Source organism: Leuresthes tenuis, unplaced genomic scaffold (assembly GCF_036924035.1).
Source record: "Leuresthes tenuis unplaced genomic scaffold, fLeuTen1.0.hap1 SCAF_14, whole genome shotgun sequence".
Lineage (NCBI taxonomy): Eukaryota > Metazoa > Chordata > Actinopteri > Atheriniformes > Atherinopsidae > Leuresthes > Leuresthes tenuis.
Window position 1 is genome coordinate 12714864 of NW_027325368.1, and position 19190 is coordinate 12734053.

Below are 19190 nucleotides of genomic sequence, written 5' to 3' on the forward strand. Positions count from 1 at the left end.
TTTCTCAATATTAATAATAATATTACCGATGGCACCACTGAAAGAGAGGGATTAGTGCTCATAGTGCTGGATGAGAAGTCACCGCTTGGCTGGTATACATGTGGGATTTAACTTGACTTTTCTTTAAACACAGCCAATGGGAAGCCAAAAATCTTTTTCATTTAAGAGCAATTAAGTGGATCCCAGAATCACTGGCTCCAGCACGCCGCCGAGGATTTTTTTCCCCCCTGGTTTTATTACCCATTTCCTCTCCCTTGCGCCAGCAGAAGGAATGCTCACTTTTCTTTCGCAAAGCCACATTTCCAACGTCAAAATCACACAGGGACCACCGTGATTAAGTGCAAGCCAGAGCTTCCCTAAACATGTGAGACATTATATACCCCCCCTCCTCTTCCAAACACTGGAGAAGTGTTGTGTTCCAACATTTATGTGTAGTAATTAAAAACATCCACCAGTAATTTAATAGTTCTCACCAAGCAGAGACATGAAGTCTACAGTTTTTTCCTCTCTGTATAAATAACCTGGAATGCAGTGAGTACACAGACAAGTTGGCCTTCTTCTTTTTTTTTTTTTTTCTTTTTTTCTTCCTGCTTTTTGCAACATTTTGTAAGAAGCCCTGTTCTGTGTCACTTCGACCAGAGATTAGGTTGTGCTTCTTCGTGTTCCAAAGAGCACACATCCATATATCACACTCTGGCATTAGAGTCAAATGAAAGCTTTGCTATAGCTCCAGACTGTCACAGTGCAAGTCTTAGAGTCGCTCAACTTCAGCGGGCATAAAATGACCAGAAGCTCTTGCGGCAGCATTGCGTCTGAATGTGGATGGCTGTGTGAAGTGCATGTCAATATCCAAGAGAGCAGTGCAACAGACATGCGGTTTCAGTGACATTTGTTTAGCTTTAAGTCAGGTACAGTATTTAAACACCCAGCAGACATGCTGATTTCCAAGCCCCAAAATAAAATCTAAGTGCAATTAGTTAGAGCAAATTAGGTTATTGCTACTTATACTCTTTCACTTCTTCCAGAGTAATTCAATGTTAAAATCTTTGGGTCAAAAGCTAAGCTACACTAACATGCAGAAGTGTTGACCCATTCTTCATTCTTCATATGTTTGGAGCCAGATTTTCTTGTGGTCTTTTAAAGTAATTTTAAGCAATAGTCCTCCAGGCTTTCAGCCTTCAGGCACCAAAGGTTTCTCTTTATACGCTGGCTGTTTTTTACCACTCATTTTTATTCCTGTCCTTGTACCTGGTCATTTTAAGAAGAATGTGGCTTTGTTAAGCCCTTTAATGCTGATCCAACTCTTGTGTCCACACATAACACACAACTTAACAAAGAACCTATTTTAAATTGAATCTTTAGACACTTTTGTCACAAACACTGAAAGACAGACATGAAATATCATTTTTGAAACAAGGTGATTCCTGAATAGCTATTAGAGGAAAACTTGGCATATCTCAGCATGGTGTGCACTGTGTGGAAACTGTACAGGTGGAGGACAAAATAAGGTCTTACAGACTATCTTTAGCTGATGAGCAGTATCTGAAAGTGATCTCTCTGAAAACGAAATAGGAAAATATCTAACAAAGACCTGACAAAGGACCTGAGAGATGCATCTGGACCTTCAGCTGATCCATCTGCCGTTCACTGAAGCCTCATCAGAAATGGTTTCCGTGGAAGGCTGGCTGTCAAGAAGCCATTCTTAAGGAAGGGAAACAGGGAGCAAAGGCTGAGGTATGTCAAATGACCCAAGAACTGAACAGAAAATCCGTGTCAGCAGGTCTTGTGGAGTGATGAAACCTCAACTGAGAATCAGACAATGAACCTCAAGATTCTAGAGGCAGTGTGGGATCATCTTGACAAAGAATGTAACAAAAAGTAGCCAAAAAAAAGAGCTTTGAAATGTCCTTCAAGAAGCCTGGAGAATTATTCTTGAAGAAATCTCAAAAAGCTTGAATATAGGGCTGTGTTGAGCAATAAATGTAATCATACCAAATATTGAATTTCAAGCTTGTTAGAATCGCACAAACATTGTTGCCTTATACACTGTATTTCCATTTCTGTTTGCACATGTTTGAATAAATCACTCTACTTATTTTCTGTTTTCTCCTCAGTGTATAAAGATATAGGTAGTGACTGAGGACATTTTAACAGTGCTGTAAGAAAGCTTTATTATTGATGGCTTGTCAAGGTGATCAAGGAAGGTCAGAAGTCAGTCTCACCTTTCATGATTGTAAAGTATGTGGGGAAAGAAACCTTAAAGCTGTAATGATTGCTTTTCAAATAAGAACACATACTGTGAAAAGGGTTGCTCTGTGGACTCTGCAGTGTTCCTCAGCTCTAAAAAGCTCCTTAAAGCTCGTTGTTTTGGTTTCACAGCCCCCTTTTTTTTCTTTCAGCCACAGCAGGCATCAACTTTCAATCATAATGCTCCTCTGTGCGCTACCTGTACAGCACAGAAAACGATGGAGAAACCAAGCAGGTAGCTAAAGAACACCTGTTAGCACGGTATTCCCAGCGCCTCAGGCTGTTACCCTTCAAAGACACAGCTACATAAATCAACTTCACATTCACAGTTGACCGCTGGGACTTCTTTAGATCTCCCTAATAAGGTTATACTGTTGCCTCGCTCTTTTAGGAATCCATCCATTGTCTTCTGCTTGTCCAAGGTCAGGTCGCGGAGGCCAAAAAGAAAAACAAGAAACCACAAATACGTGCAATAAAAATGTTCATGTAACGCCTCAATTTCTACTGGCAACATTTTGTATTTCATCTTTTAGCCGTTACCTTTTCTTCATGAATTAGCTATTTGTTATTTGATAATGCTGGCAGGTAGGTAATATAAGGTGTGCCAAATACATGCATTAATGATTTTCTGGGTGTTGGGGGGAGGGGGGGTTGTGTGTGACTTGATTTCATTTTAAATTTGAAGTCACAGATCACACGAGCGCTCCTCTCTGTTGGCTTGAATATAAATCATGTCAAGGACTTGGAGAATGAGAACAAATGGGGTTTCTCGGGAAGACAGACAGTCTCTCTTCGGTGGCCATAAAGAAGACAAAGCTTTTTACAGTATCAACAGACACAAGACGTGACCTTTTGGCCTGCTGGGGCAGAAGGTGAGAGCTCTGGGAGCAGAGGCCTGGTTCCAGCAGTCTGCCAGCAGACGAGAGGCACGTCCCCCCCCCCGGCAAATTCCTTCCAATCTTAGATCACCGAACAGCTCTCTCTGGCTCTCTGCCTTCAGTCCTTTCCAAGTCACAGGAATATAAGTCAGTATATTTTGCCGAGTGGCACCTCAGAAAGAAACCAAAATAGAACGGCTGGCACAAGAGTAATAAGCTCAGTGAGCTTCCATCAGCTGGTGCTTTTTGCACAGGTGTCTGAGTTTGAAATTCAGATTAGGATGACGGGGGCTGGAGGTTAAGTTGTCAAGTGAGGATTTTCTTTTTACAACAAAATGAGATTTACAAAAGAAAGAAAGAAAAAAAAAAAGGTCTAGACATGATGAGCAAATGTGCACCCTTGAAATGCATGTGCTGAAGAAAGATAGGAGTCTGTTGCTTTCATATAAGGGTATGACTGAGCAGCCGGCTGCAGCACAAGCCACTTCTGATTTTGTATTCATGACTTCTAAGGGGAAAAACAGAACAACAAGCAAGGAGAGAATAGCTGTGCCCATATACTAACTGTCACATCTATTAAGTCAAATCTTATCTCGCACAGACTGAGGAGGAGCGAGGTCATCCTCCACAGAGAAACACTGACTCATCTCACTCCCAGATACCCACACACAATGCATAATAGGAAATGTTTCCTGAGTTCACCGATCTCATGGCTTCGTAGTACAAATGCTCATTATTTATTACAACCTAAACAGCCCCATACGGACACGTGAAGGCACCGATCCAGCGCACAGCAGCCTACATGCAGTAAGGCTGTAGCTTCCTGCAGCAAACTAGAAGAAGAAGAAAAAAACATTACATTTCTTAAGAATGACTGCTTGTACAAACAGAGCCTGCAAGCGTCACTGTCCTTTCTGACAAGTCATGTCCTCTAAACAGAAGCCACTTTAAAGGGCCAGTGTGTAGACATAAGTGAGAGCAGAGCGCCATCTAGTGGACTGGACCACAAAAGTTTACTTCCTGCAAGTGCTTGTTGAAAGTAGAAAGCTAACAAAGAAATCCATCATTTCAACATGTTTCTGTTGTTCTTACTGTGTAGTTGACTTCAGTGTAAGTGAAACATACTAGAAAGAAAGATGGTCAGCTGACGTGAGATTACACACACAGTGTGACCTGAGAGAGCACTTGCCAGTCTGGCACACTTATTCTCAACCCGCCCGGAGTCAAGCCAAGCTGCAGTGAAGTGGACGCACAGCCAGGTCGTCACGCAAGTCAGATGAAAAAAAGCTCCTTTTCAGAAGTCAGCCGCAGTCTTGCTGTCTTCTGAGATTTATCAGGGTCTTGCAAACAAAAAGGTAGGACCCATTCTTTTCAGTCCAAAATAATGTTCATAATGATGTGCCATGGTCGAAACCTTTACTGAAACTTCTATTTTTGTGAATGGACCATGATATATGAAGCCTTCCCAAACAAACTGCTCCTGTTGTCAGTGGATTATAAGACACTCCCAACCCCTTCTTTGCAATATAATACCCAAAAGGAACATCTGTGGGGCAAAAATGTTGTCTTCCTCAGTTTTAAAAAAACTTAATACCCAAAGGTGCGGCAAAAATGGACAGATACATTAACTAGATGTAGATTAAAGATCTGCTGTGAGCCTCCTTTAAATTCCTATTTGGCTAATTCTATTTTATGAATAATCAATAATCCCTCAGAGGGAGGAGGAGGCTCGCTTCTCACTGCCCAATAAAATATCTGACACCAAATATTATGCATATATGATAAGAATTACAATGAAGCAAGTGTGTTCACTTGGTAGATATGCTACTAAATAAAACCGCTGTGTGCATGTGTCACATGATGCAAACATAATGCACGCTTTTGTTCCACGTCCTGGCAACAGTGTCTGAAGTGTGCTGTTGCAGTGAGAGGCTGAGCTGTCGGCTGACGCCCCCTCCTGGAAAACCTGAGGAAGTGTAAGAGCTTGGTGGTCACAGATTCAACTTGGAGATTGTTTTTTTTTTTTCCTTTTTTTTCGCAGACAGTGATTTTTAATTTCAGAAAATCACAAGTTCATACACCTGCCATTTTCACTAGAAGTTATATGCAAGGGTTTCAGAACAGAACAGGCTTCAACGTCTGTTACATGTCAAAGAGCTGCAGAACAGAAACATATTGGTATTGTGTCAAATACAGATATATATATATTTATAAAAAAAATCTTTGCCTTGTGACACTACTTTTAGACTACAGCCACAGTTCATTATTCAGCGATCTGCATGATATTTCAATGAACCTGCTAAACTTTACTAACAACTCAAAAAATGTGGCTTCTCTTTGACTAGGTATTAATTACAGAACATGCCTTCGGACATCCATCTTGCTTTTTCCTCAGTGAGCAGTCATCTGAACATACAACTATTGGGACTCTGGTACAACCTGTGTGGCATCATGCTTCCCTCTTTAAGCCTACTCAAGCTGGAACAGGTCAAACATAAAAGTCATTGTCAAACTAACTTTATTAAAGGCAGATAACTGTGGTCTTGTAGTCATAACTAGCTATTCAGTGCTTAACTGCAGGGACATTTTTCATTTAAATGAGCTATGTAATAAGAAAGTCCAATCTTGCTCTTGCAGACGATATTGTCGATGTGTGAAGTGAGCCTCTTGATGGTTTTACACAATATTTCTAAGAGAGTAAGGTTTAAGACAGAGGGTCGAAACAATCCATGACGATTAAGTGCTGTAGGTTTGTCCTTCTGGTGGTTGTGGAAGCTTCATATTTTCTTTGGACATCATTAGACGCCTTAACTCTTGAAGAACAATTTTAATGCTATAAGAATTCTGCCATTTTGCTAATATTGGTATGCTACGTGAATCCACCTGTAAAACAGGGAAAGGGAAGAAGAAGAAGAAGAAAACAGAGGCCGAGTCAGTCATTGTGACAGGACCGCTGATATTATTGCTCACAGCTACAAAACAATCTGATCCAGTCACTTATACACAACCCAGTCTGATATTTGAGCTCAAACTCACCCCGCCGTTGGAATTATTTATCCCATTCATGCTAATTTTTGTTACAAATCTAACAATCGGTGCTGTCTCTGGATATCTAGGTCCACATTCCACTTTCAGACTGTATATCCTGTTCTCATAGTTGGTCTGAAAAACAAGAAGCAAAGGAATAGATACTTTCAACTGGTTACATTACACAGAAATGGACAATATTTTCTGCCTGCATTCTCAATGACGAGTCAGATGCTGAGTACACTTACTCTCGCAGGTCCAATGATCATGCCTGTCCATCGTGTGAGAGTCATGTCTTCGTCATCCTCGAGGCCCCAGCTGACTGTGCCATCGCCTTCGCCTTTCTGGCCCTCTTCAAGCTCTTCCAACAAACGAAAATTGCGTGGAACTTTAACTCCTGCAGCAAACAAAACAGAAATACACGAACAGCTTTACACAAGACAACAGTGAATCAAGCCGACTAACAAGCCAGGCTTTTTTTTTTAATTACACAAAGGTGCTCTATTGTTCGAAAAGTATTTTAAAAATGTATTCAAAATCCATGGCAAAGCAAATGCCGCCCAACAAATGCACAATTAAAATCTATTAAACGTGGCATTTCGCGTAAAAAAAAAAAAGAAAAAAAATTCTTAAAACAAAAAAAAGTAAATTACATATTTGATGCCATTTATTCATTTATTTTTTGAAGAGTCTCACAACTCCATTACTGACAGATCGGGGGTGTATAACGATCATTTCATTACAAAGCAATCCTCTGGCGGAACGTGTTTGGTCTCAGCATTAAATGACTCTTAGTTAAACATTTTAAAGCCAACTAAATATTCTTGAAAATCAAGAGTACACAGAGACAAAGGAAACCTCCCTCTGGCAGGGAAGTCCTGCTTGTCACAATGGAAAATTGTCCACACAAAAAGACCCCCCCATAGGGCACATGCCAGCGCCCCCAGTGGGTCAAAGGTGATTTGACATGACGGAGAAGGACCCCCGCAATATTAGGCAGGTTGTTTTAGTGTTCTGGAGGAGGAGGGAGGGCTCTTATCTGAAATTATTTGCTTATGGGTGTTGGCAGTAATGCTCGACAACACTCTAGTTGTGAGTGCCAAAAAGGACAGAAAATAAACTCCTATTTTGATTTTTTTTTTTTTAAAAAGGGAAAATATACATTTAATTTAGAACCAACATCTGACGAGTCACAAATTTGAAAAATGGCCCTTTAAAAAAGACGAAAACAAAACTGTGATTTAAAATGTTCTAAATCAAAATATTATTTGCATGACAAAATAATTTGCCGATTACGTGACACACCCATACACACACACACACACACACACACACACACATAGAGATACTTGGCAAAAAGAGACCTTTTCCATTCAACCCTCTATTCTGTTTTTCACAAATACTCATTACTGAAGTGCTTTGTAAGGTGCTAGAGCTTGGATCATTTCAAGGAAACCGACGCAGACACATTCATCTTCTTATTCATAAAGTCATAAAAGGCCACGCAATTGGAGCGTGACAGCTTTAAACATGTGAAGACAGGACTGGTACAAGAAGCAACACGACGGGCTGCTGCACTAAGACCACAACATGCAGCACATTCTTCTTCCAACTGTGGGACTGACTCCAATTTGATACCACGCTCACTTTAAAATTAATAACTTAAGATTATTAAGTTAAAAGATTTAAATAAATAAAAAAAAAGATTCCAGGTACACAGGCCCATACTGCTGACTTTAAACAAACATTCGGGGTAATAGCCAGCCATCTTATGACCAGTGTCATAACAGCCAATTTCATAACAGCATCATTCAAAACTATTCAAGCATTTAGCTACTCAGGGAAAACCTAACGGCAGACAGCTGACATTGGATTCAAACACAAGGCCTTGAAGGCACTCAAGCCAGAGAAATTTCTAAACTACTTTGAGGTCGTGACTGGAGGATAGAGGAGGCTGATGGAAAAACTGCTGCTATTAATAAGCACGATCCTGGAGACAAATTAATAAAAACGGGAAGCAAGAAGAAAAATTGCAACAAAAACAAAAGAAAAAAAAGGCCCCATGTGACTAAAGCAGAAGACCTAGCGAAAAATAATCCACCCCCCCATCACTAAATCATTAATTTCCCCTCCTTCGATCCAGCTCGTCACAGTCAGACTTCATTAATCACTTCACTTTTGCTCAGTTATGGCCTCAACAGATGAGATTCCCATTTCTTAAGAGGAATTTTCAGACAAGGAATTGCTAAAAACTTCTCTGTCCTTTGTCAACAAATACTTGCACAGTGACCAGCGTCAATGGTCAATTTAGCTCACGTCAGATACACCAATCTCAGCACATTTCAACTGCCAGCGAGAGACCATCTTGCAGAGCTATTACTCGTGCTGTCAATAAATCTGCTGAGAAGTTTCCCACTTTCATTTATCAAAGATGGCGCAACATTTCCAGATATTTCCTTGACCCCAAAGAAATGTCTCTAAATCACATTTTTTTTTTTGTTGTTGTTGCTGAGAATCGGGTTACTGTCTTTTCAGACAAGAAAACTAGAAATCATTGCCTTTAAGTAACTGAGAGTTGATTATAAACTAACAAAGACTATGGAGTGTTAAATGGATTTAATTTCCAGCTAAGTTTGAGCTTAAAGAAATGGTTGTATCTGCAGTTGATTTTGTTCTTCCTGCCTTAAAACGGCCAACCCGTGAGTCTTCAGCACATCTCTTTAATCACTACATTGACAGGAAATTAATACTGAAATTAAATTTACTGTTTGGTTGATGTCAGGTAACGTTGGTACAAAGAACATCATCATTTTACATGATTTCCTACAAGATTAGCAGTCCAAATGATTCCCAGTTAGCTCTTCTCATACATACTTGTGTTTCCTGACCTCGCCTAATTCTGTTTGAGTCCTCAGTATTGAAACACAAAGGAGGAGAATAGAATTGTAAATGTAGTATTTGTCCAGTTGAGTTTTATATATATATATATATATATATATATATATATATTTATTTGTATGTATGTATGTATGCAACCAATGGAACACACCAGGGTTGACAGCTGTGATTAATATGTCAAATGAATAATTAAATAACACTTAAGTTAAACAGCCTCATCCTGATCACATCTGCAAAAATAACAGTGTAGAAACTGTAGACGGTCGTTAAAACCGACCCGACAGGTCGCGTCAGCTTCAAGTATGCGGAGGTAGTTTCGATTAAGAAGTCACTTCCTAGTTTCACCACTTTCCCGTTTTAACACCACGGTGTGTTTTAACCTATACGTCAGAAGAATGTCACGCAGCTCAAATTAAACCTCATAAAAACTTAATCTTTTATTTCATTTCATCGCATATTCGGATTTTTGCCAACCACGCTTCCTGTCGAGTGCTAAAGCAGATGTGGGCTCAGACTATTTACTGAAACAGTGCGTGCCATCTGCAGTAGCTGTTACATTTCAGCCACCCGGAGCGGTTCTACACCCCCCACCCCGCCCAACAATGGCAAACATCTGCCTCGTGAAAAGAGATGGCGGTGGCGGTTAAAGTATTGAGATCCTGTTAAAAAATTTATTTGAAACGCAGGCAAGTAGAGTGCGACTGACGAACGCAGCAGTTCCAGCATTAAAACATTCCCGACAACGTTGTTTATTGCGGTATACGGTGTTACAAGGAGCCTATTATGTTTTGCACGTTCTGTTTCTCATTATCAATATATTGCCGTTTAATTTCTATTAAAAAAAAACCAAAATGTTTATTTTTACTGCCCACATTGTGTGTTAGATAGATAAAGTGGCTAACTACCCGGATACAACCAGTTCGACATTCACTGCCGCGCGGTGCTGGAATATTCTAGTAGCTAAGTTAGCTAAGCTTGCAAATGCCGTCTACGATTGTTTACAATCCGTCCTAATGGAGACTAATACGAACTATTATACATTTATAAAGGTCTAATGCTAACTACAACGATCTAATTTAGATAAAGTCACAAAGAACTAGCTTACTGATGCTTGTTTCAGACACTGTGCTGCTTGAGCTAACTCACGGGGAAAGCTAGTGACTGGCCTCGCTTTAGCTAGGCTAGCTCCACGACATAGATGGCTCCCGTCAAGATCAGTGTTCCGCCATGAGGTTACATCTCCGAGAAAATGACTGCTAAAATCAATTTTATAATCGTCTAAGGCTGGCAAATCGCATCGTTTGCTCGCTTATACAACGGCACAGTCCAGGCCTCTGCCGCACTTTGGATCTGTGTAGATGTTTGAAAGCACACGAACCTGAGGAGGCCGCCATCTTCTTCAGCCGAGTCCAGAAGCACAGAGAGCTGTGACATCACGGCGGTTAAAACCAGGCGAGCAGCAGCATCACACCGGCCGATCGGCGCACTGCAAGCTGTTCTGCACCTCACACGCCTCGCTGCCCACCGACAGACAAACACTATCTGTCTCCGAACCCGCCAGCTTTTCGTAATCTCTCAAGTGTGCTAAAATAATTCAAAATATTACTGATGCTAAGACTGTTAAAATAATCCGCTGCAATTGAGAGATTTGCGCTCAAACCCCCTTCAGAGGATATTGACAGGAAATTTCACTGTTAAATTATTTATGATGCATTAAACTGTCCTGTCTGTGTTTTACCGATTTTGGATACATTTACTCATGAAGTTCTTTGAGATACCTGCTACTTAATGCCTACTTCACTTCATTGAAGAGGCAACACACCTATCACCAATAATCCATTATTCTTCCTTTGTGGGTTTCATTGTTTAAGTTACTCCTTTTATGAATCTCCTTTACTCATGACATGTTTCAAGTTCATACTTCCGAGGAACTTTGCTTTACACAGAATAAAGAAAATTAAAAGAAAACATCCTCTGGGCCCCTGATCAGCTGGTAGATCACTTAACAAAAAACTACCCAACAAGAAAAAATTAAACCTACCTGGAAAGAAAAATAAAATAAAATTCCAAGCATTTTCATTGAACAAAATTTTATTATTTTTTTTAAATCAATATACAGTCTATGAAAGTTACACTGCTGCAACAATAAGGACTCATGAGGGCACAAGACAATACATCATACACTGTAAGAGCACAAAAAGCAAGAGCAAAACTTCAAAATGGTTAACAAACTAAATACGTTCTTCTTAAATACCAACTCCAGGAATTTTCACGACACACACGTTGACCCAACTCTTTAAATCGCAACAGCACTGCAGTGAGCCACTGGGTAAAAATCTGAGAATAATGCACCCAGAGAACATGTGCTGTTGCTGGTTCGATGATACAAACATTTTACAGCCTGGGAAAAAGGAGACGGACACAGGACTTAGAATTAGGGACTGTACATAATTGTAGGGTGTGCCTCAAGCAAGCAGACGAACAGTTTTTCCAGTAACCGTCAAGTAATCCTCGTCAGCCAGAGCCCGCAGCGCCTCGTCAAACAGCTCCCTGGTGATCGCCTGCAAACGGGGTGATGAGAGAGGAAGTTGTTAAAGGGAGAGGGAAAAATATCTTTTTTAATTAGCAAAATGGACCCAAATTAATGTCAACTACGTCTCTGGAGTTGAGGTACAATGCGTTCTTTGGTTAAGAACTAAGCTAATCACGTGCCCCATCCATTCCACACTGCAGTTGTATCTCAATACTTGATAATGTCCTGATTTTCTGCGTTTATTTATTCAAAACTGCAGTCAAAGACATTAAAATGCTTACGGTTTCAGACTGTCCCCTGAGGTCATCGAGCAGCTGCTGATATTTCATGGCGGGGGTCTTTCCTTTGGCCTGGATCAGCTTCTTTAGGGCCTGCGCAACTTCCTCCTTACGTTTCCGAGCCGTGGCACTCATACCTGTAATCAGACAAATGCATCCAATTTCACTTGTGATTTCGCAGATTTTATGAAAAATGTCCAGAAACGCACTAGACTAATGCCGAAAAAAAAGCTGCCGACACTCTTCGGTGTTTCACCTTCTAATGAGACCATTTTTAAACGCCATCAAACTTTCAACTGGAAGTTAAAGCTCAAAGTACAGCCTCTCTTTGTTTTTAAATCAGTTATCTGTTACATAAGCAGACAGAAAAACTAAACTGCTTAAGATTGCGTGAGAGGCGTCACTGTAAATATGTCACATCCCACGACTGCCTGCAGGGAGCCATGTTTCATACCCGTTGTCAGAATGGAGATGTCAACGAATCCCGTCCTGGGATCGGTCGCCGACTGTTTGAGGGCCTCTCTGTGCAGCCGCTTGGCCTCCTCCACGTCGATGGTCTCCACCTTCTCTGAGAAGCGCACCTTGGCGTGCGCCTCTGACAGGCGGATCAGAGACTCCAGCTGTCTCGGGTAGGCGGACACCATCCCACGGCCGCTGCCAATCTTCCTCATGTCAACGTAGGCCTGAGGACAAAAACAACAACAGGGATTGCTGTGGTCAAAGACACATATTGTATTAAGGTTTTCAACATTAACATGAAGGAAAAAGAAAAGCCAAAGCTGGTTGGAAAAAAAACAGAACAAACCTCGATGAGGGCCTGGCTGGCCTCCTCACTCAGTCTTGGACTAATGTACGTCCGTGCGTATGCGATGTAGTCCTTCAACACGGCCATGTCCAGAAACTCTTCCTCCATCTGCTCTTCGGTCTGGTAATACAGGGACACCAGGTGGTGGGCCAGCCTCCGGTCGTACGCCTCATCCTGGGGATCCAGCATCAGGAAGATGAGGTCGAATCTGATGGAGCGAGACGAGTCGTGTTAGGAGTGACGGCAGTATGACCACAATGAAGACAAGTTAGTGAAGAATCTGTGTGGCTTTGAATCCGATTGGGTGAAAAAAAAAATCAACCATTTTCGTCATTAAACTTTTACACCAAACTAATTCTTTCTCAGTAGTTTCGCTGAGACACATTTCACCTGGACAGCAGGGTGTGAGGAAGCTGGATGTTCTCAATGGTGGTTTTTTTGGGGTTCCACTGAGATTCAACAGGGTTTGCGGCTGCCAGCACTGCAGTGCGGGCATTCAGCTGGCAAATGATCCCAGCCTGCAGACGAGCAGAAAGAGAGGAAACAGCTGAAGTCACCTTCAAAGTCAACCGAACACACGCGAGTTCTATATGCTCCGTAAATGGAGCCGAACAGGTTTAAAAAGCTGTCAATCATGCCTTGGCAATGGAGAGGGTTTGCTGCTCCATGACCTCATGCAGCACCGAGCGTGTGCTGTCGCTCATCTTGTCAAATTCGTCAATGCAGCAGATGCCGTTGTCGCTGAGCACCAGCGCTCCAGTCTGCAGGACCAGCTGCCTGGTTTCTGGGTCTTTCATAACGTAGGCGGTGAGACCCACGGCGCTGGAGCCCTTGCCTGACGTGTACTGGCCACGGGGCACCAGGTTGAAGACGTACTGCAGCAGCTGAGACTTGCTGGTGCCGGGGTCTCCACAGAGGAGGATGTTCACCTCTGCACGGAAGTTTCCCCGGCCGGTCTGACTGAAGTCCTTACGCGTGCCGCCGAACAGCTGCAGCAGGATGCCCTGCGAGCAACAGAGAGGAAGCAAAGTGCAGATTAGAAGTGTTACATTCACGGCCATGAGCACAGCTTTCATCCAAACAAAACATTTGACTCTCAGTGAAGGATAATCTATGTGAAAAGAACACAATACTTTGACAGAGTTGAGCCAGTGTCCCTCATCCTGACTGCTGCTGAGCATGTTTCCTGCCAAAACGTGTCTGCAGTTATTCAGGAGGTGGCGGTAGGTTAGAAATAGAATTTACAAAAAATGAGCCAAAGCAACTACACAGCAAGGAAGACAGGAAAGCACCAAAAGCTATGAATTATGGGTAAACATTAGGGAATTAACTGCAGTAAAGGTCCAGCTAATTCAGCATATCCAGACCTGCACAGTGGGAGAATGGTCAGGCCGCCATGCCTTAACATCCTGGGATAGAGGAAGGAAGGAGAGAAAAAGTCCCTCAGATGTTCTAAACATTCTTTAGAGATCTTTGTACCCAAAGGTCAAAGGTGAAGGAGATTTTCTCAGCAGCAGAATGGAATAAAGAGGGAAATGTCCCAAGCCTTGTGGTATTATGGCCTTTACCGCGCTGCCACCAGGATCTCTTTTTCAGGGGGGGGGGTTTACACATTACATGACTGTAGTCACAGATGTACGCTATCAAATCAATGATTTTCTTATTTGATCAAATATCAAAATGTCTGCTTTCCTAACTGTCGCTCATGTCTATGTTAGACATGAGACTTCCTTTATTCCCGCCACATTATCTAAATCTGAGAGCCAGATCTCGGGGCTGTTATCCGGTGCGTGTGCACGTGTACAGGTTAGAGCTACCCACCTTTTTGATGTCCTCGTGTTCATAGATACTCGGCGCGAGGGCGGAGGAGAGGCGCTCGTAGACGTCGGGCTTGGCTGCCAGCTCCTTCAGGGTCTGCACGCGGTCTTCTGTGAAGAGCTTCTGCTCGGCGTCCTCGTCCAAACCGTGCAGGCGCTTCTCGTCCGTCTTCCGGAAGTGGATGACATCTATGTGGGTCTTGTAGACCGACCTCACGTTGCTTTGGCGCGGGTTGACGCGCATGGGGACCGCTCTGTAGATACCTGGCAGGACAGAGTTAGGATGCAAATCCTGTTGAAGTGTCCTCGTGAAAAGACAAGCGCAGTCCAATTATTCAATACATTTGTGTGTTCCCGTTTCTCCGGTGTGAGGAGCCACAGTTCTTGTGCTTTAATACCACTAAAATATATTTAGATCAGACAGCAGCTCAAGACAGAAAATCCTTGTTTTTAAATGAACTGACGAAAAATATTTTGCAACAATTCTGCGATTCCCATCAGACCGGGAAGAGCATGATGTGCAGGATGACGGCGGCAAAAGATGGAAGCAGTTGAAAATATGATTTCTCCACATGTTGAACGGTCGGTGCTGTACTCATCGGGTTTAACTGCATTACAGCTACAGCGTCGTTTTTACAAGGTTTTTATTTCACCCCGCGGCACCGTCTCTACACAGCCGCTGCGGTTTGTCAGAACTCTTTAAGAGTTCATGTTTTCGTTTGGCCACAAGAATTCATAAAGTTAATGAAGACGAAGCACTGCAGTAGACAGGAGCAACTGAAAATGTTGATATGCGGTTAGAGAGCAACCTACGGCTTAAAAACACTTTTCTACAGGTACCTACATTATTAGGGCCAAGCTGGTCAGATTTCTGAGCAGAGAATGTGTGGAGGGGGCTCTTGTTCACCGCCGCTCTGCTCCTTGTCCTCTGCTATACGTCGCTGGCCAGCGGTACTGAACTGATCAAGTGCCGATTAGGCGTTTATTGGATTCGAATCGTTGTGTTGAACATAGCTGCACTATAAAAGATGATGTTGCCATTTTAGTTGGCGAAGAAATTAAGAAATATGTGAATAAGCTGCAAAGTATAAATGGGTTCCCCACGATGCCGCATCCAGTTTCAGCTTCTCAACTCTAAGCATCTTCAGCTTTTTACCCAAATCTGACACTTTGTACGTTTAACAGAACTAAATAAAACAGGCTGCTTAATCAGTGAAATATGGCATGACAATGACATGGGCTGCATTCCTCCTGTGGAGATGTAGGAGGTCTTACCGGTGATGTTTATTCTGTCTCCTGGCTGCACTTTATCAACCAGATCGTTATGAGCATACACAATCGTAGTGTGAGGTGTCTGACCAGCCGGCATGTCTTCGGGAGACTCCTGAATTTTGATCTGTTGCACAGAGAGATCAATAAGTGAGCAGATGTCATGACCTCAGCAGCAACACATCACCAATTGCCACCTGACACGTACTGAGATTAGGCGTCGATGATGATGATAAGCAATCTGCCCTATAAACAACCCCATCAACTCACCATCTGCTTGTCTGAAAAGACTGAGCGATTGTGAACGAGCGCCAGGCTGTGGGTGGTGTTGCAGTGGCGACACACGGCCGGCTCGGCGATACGCCCGCGATCCACCTCCACGCGGGTGGTGAAGGCACACACCTGGCACTGGAAGAAAGCCTCCTGCATCTCGGGAATGAGCTGCGAGGTGCGGATCACCATGCCGCCAATGGTGATCAGCTGATCGATGTCTGCGGAGGAAGCGCATAAGGCACAAACAAGCTATAGCCCCGAGTCGACAGTTCAGCGTTCACAGAAAGCCCACATGAAAGATGGGAAGGCGTAGTCTTCATGTGCACTCATCTGGTGACATGGCCTGGATGAAATAACACACACCTTCTGGGTTCAGGCTCCTCATGTTTCTGGTTTTCAGGGCGTTGTAGGGGCGGACTTGGATCTGGTACTCAAGGATGGAGTCTGGGAAACGCTCAAAGAAAAGCTCATTGACTGCCATGTCAAAGGTTGGGATGACTTCCTGCAAAGAGATGAAGAAACTCATTAATGAGCATCATTATGCTGTCAAACAAGCAAAATATAGTAAACAGTTCTTGAACAAAGGGGACAAAGTAGGTGCCTTAGTAAATATCCCGTGGATAAAGGTGGACTGATAACCTTTTAAATCACTGCATCCTGGATTTTGTATTTAAGGATATTTACAAGTTTTTAAATTGGTAGGAGTTTTCTGTCACTACTAAACTTCTTTTTTAAGGTGGAATAATAAGTTGGTGAATGCTAGTAGACCACAATATAAGAGAATGTCATGAAAAATACCGTGCATCAATTACATTACACAATTAGGGGCTGGACTGGAGGGTTTTACCTGTGGATAGCAGACGAGCTGCCTGTACAGCTCAGCATCAAAGGACTGCACATGCCGACAGTTCACATTCAGCACAGGATCCCCGACAACGCTGATCTGACATATGCAGAGAAAAGACGAGTCCATTTTTTAATTTAATGGTCAAGATGACTAAAATACAAAAATGATCCACATCTATCACGAAGAGTGAGTTTGACCTAAACCTACATGGAGGATCTGAGCAACAAACCACAATAAAATAAGCTAATGAGTACACCACCTCTTCCAGCTTCTGCATGTATAAAGGCTCGTTCAGGTCCAGACCGGCGTTCTCATCCTCAGTTGATGTTGGGTCGATGAACCTCTGGAGAAACCTCTGGAAGCACATTAGAACAAAACATGGCAACATGAACTCTTCTAAAATGAGAAGATATCAGGGCAGGCAACATTGTGACTCATTTCGTACCTGGAACTTCTCCTTGCAGGTCCCTACGTTGACGTCAGTCCCCCAGATCACCAGTCTCTGGCCTGCATTTGGCTCACTGACAACGGCCCCATCCACACTTGGCTGACAGAGTACAAGGAACTATCATTACTTCCTGTGGATTTTGGTTTCATACAAATAAAACGGCACCATACTGCTGACTCTTCAACTGACCGGCTCAGAATGAAGATCAACTTGGGGAGCCTTCCTGACTGACCCCAGATCGGGGCGTTGCCTGGCTGGTGTGCCGCGTACTCCACTGCGTGGGGTCCCTTCAACCCTGGAGCTAGGGGTCCCATACATGAGAGGCGAGCTCATGTCCACTTCATTTGGCAGGACTGTAAAAGTCACATCAGAAAGGGGATTACAACTCCTAATGAATGCTCCCTCTATAAAGGCCACAGTACCTCGAACACTGGAGTACCTGATGGACGTGGGCTGGAGAACAGAGAAGTGTCCTGCGGGGCTGCAGGACTGAGCATGTCTGTGACCGGGGAAGTTGGCATTGGCATCAGGTCCCCAGTAGAGGAGTCCTGGCCTCTGCGCCGCTGAGAGGGAGGTGAGGTGGGACCCTCACTCCTCGCTATGGGTAAAAGAGGGCATGCAGCTTACCAAAGTGTAATCCAGAGACCCACAACATACAATCAATACAATTCCCACGATGACAAACAAGAGAGGAGAGTAAACGTACGTGTGGGCGGGTTGGTGTTCCGTCCACGCTTCCGGCCACCAGGAGTCGAAGTAGGAGAAGACATTGTTGCAGGGTTATCTGTTAATAAAATGGATTTAAGAGAATTAGGCCTTTTAAAAGGTCTTGCACAGAGGTGGAAACCATAGCTAACCGTGACTGTACACATGCCTCATGTTAAATCCTCAATGAGTTTGTTTTCCTGATGGATATTTTCTTTTGTCAGCCGTGCGTCATAAAAGACTACTTTAAACGTTAAGATCTAAACACCACGTTATTTAGATATTAACTATAAGCCTTCGGCGTGCCCAAGTTTCATTATGTGCTTTTCAAGTCGTTTCAATGCTGCTTTTAAGGAGAAATTCGGCGATCTAACAACAGTTTGTCCACCATTTGACATGTGGCTGCAGGGACAATAAGGCATTTCACAGTTAGCTTATTTGTAAAAAAAAAAAAAAAAAAACAACAACAAAAACCTTCGTTTGCATTCAGATGAACTCGCCTGACAGTTCACACGGTGACAAAACGTTTTTTTTAGTAACAAACAAGTTAAAGTAGTGGGTCAGCTTACCTCTTCTTGTGTCTACGTCCGAGTGCTGCAGAACTGGCGCGAAACTGTAGGTGACGTAATTTTCGCGGGGAACTTTAGGCCAATGAAAAGCCAGAACTGTTCTCCTCTTTCCGGGACGACTCCGTTATTTGAGAGGGGACTCTCGAGTTTCTGCTCCTGTAACTTTAATGGAAAAAATAAGACTACGAATTTGAATAATTAACAAGTAGATATAATGTAAATATACAATATTAGTGCTTTTATTTCTGATATCCTAAAAATTATGTGCGTTTCCTGCACGAGGCTTTGAAGGCTTTCATACCCCCGCGAGTGGGTTTGGTTTAGTCCAACTTTTACATGTTTTTGTTTTTTTTCACATCTCTGAAACTTCAAAACATGCGATATTAACAAAACATGAAAATGTAAAGTTACCGAACATTGTAATAACCGAACTGGAAGGATCAGATATACAGTTCAAGAAAGAAGCGAAAGAAACAGGAATTACTTTAAGCCACTTTACATAGTTTGCTTTTATTATGCTTGTTTACTTTAAGCTAATTCTTTTTACTGTACTAGCTCATATTCGGTGTTTATTTGTCTCTGTGCATATGCATGTA

The 19190-nt window shown here is 42.7% G+C and overlaps 2 protein-coding genes across 2 annotated transcripts; both read right to left on the reverse strand.

The window, feature by feature from the left end:
* Positions 1-5167: 5167 nt before the first annotated feature.
* Positions 5168-10536, reverse strand: ube2v2 (ubiquitin-conjugating enzyme E2 variant 2). The gene is made up of 4 exons (XM_072363789.1): positions 10429-10536; positions 6401-6549; positions 6162-6287; positions 5168-6008 (listed from the first exon to the last, which is right to left on the reverse strand). The coding sequence occupies exons 1-4, from the start codon at positions 10442-10444 to the stop codon at positions 5862-5864; spliced, it is 438 nt and encodes a 145-aa protein (XP_072219890.1). The 5' UTR covers positions 10445-10536; the 3' UTR covers positions 5168-5861.
* A 587-nt stretch (positions 10537-11123) lies between these two features.
* On the reverse strand, positions 11124-18702 carry mcm4 (minichromosome maintenance complex component 4). Its single transcript, XM_072363833.1, has 17 exons — positions 18595-18702; positions 18027-18104; positions 17760-17918; positions 17510-17673; positions 17318-17419; positions 17132-17227; positions 16873-16968; positions 16389-16527; positions 16023-16243; positions 15759-15879; positions 14488-14747; positions 13305-13670; positions 13057-13184; positions 12667-12874; positions 12316-12544; positions 11865-11998; positions 11124-11611 (listed from the first exon to the last, which is right to left on the reverse strand). The coding sequence occupies exons 2-17, from the start codon at positions 18088-18090 to the stop codon at positions 11516-11518; spliced, it is 2583 nt and encodes an 860-aa protein (XP_072219934.1). The 5' UTR covers positions 18091-18104; positions 18595-18702; the 3' UTR covers positions 11124-11515.
* Between the last annotated feature and the right edge of the window lie 488 nt (positions 18703-19190).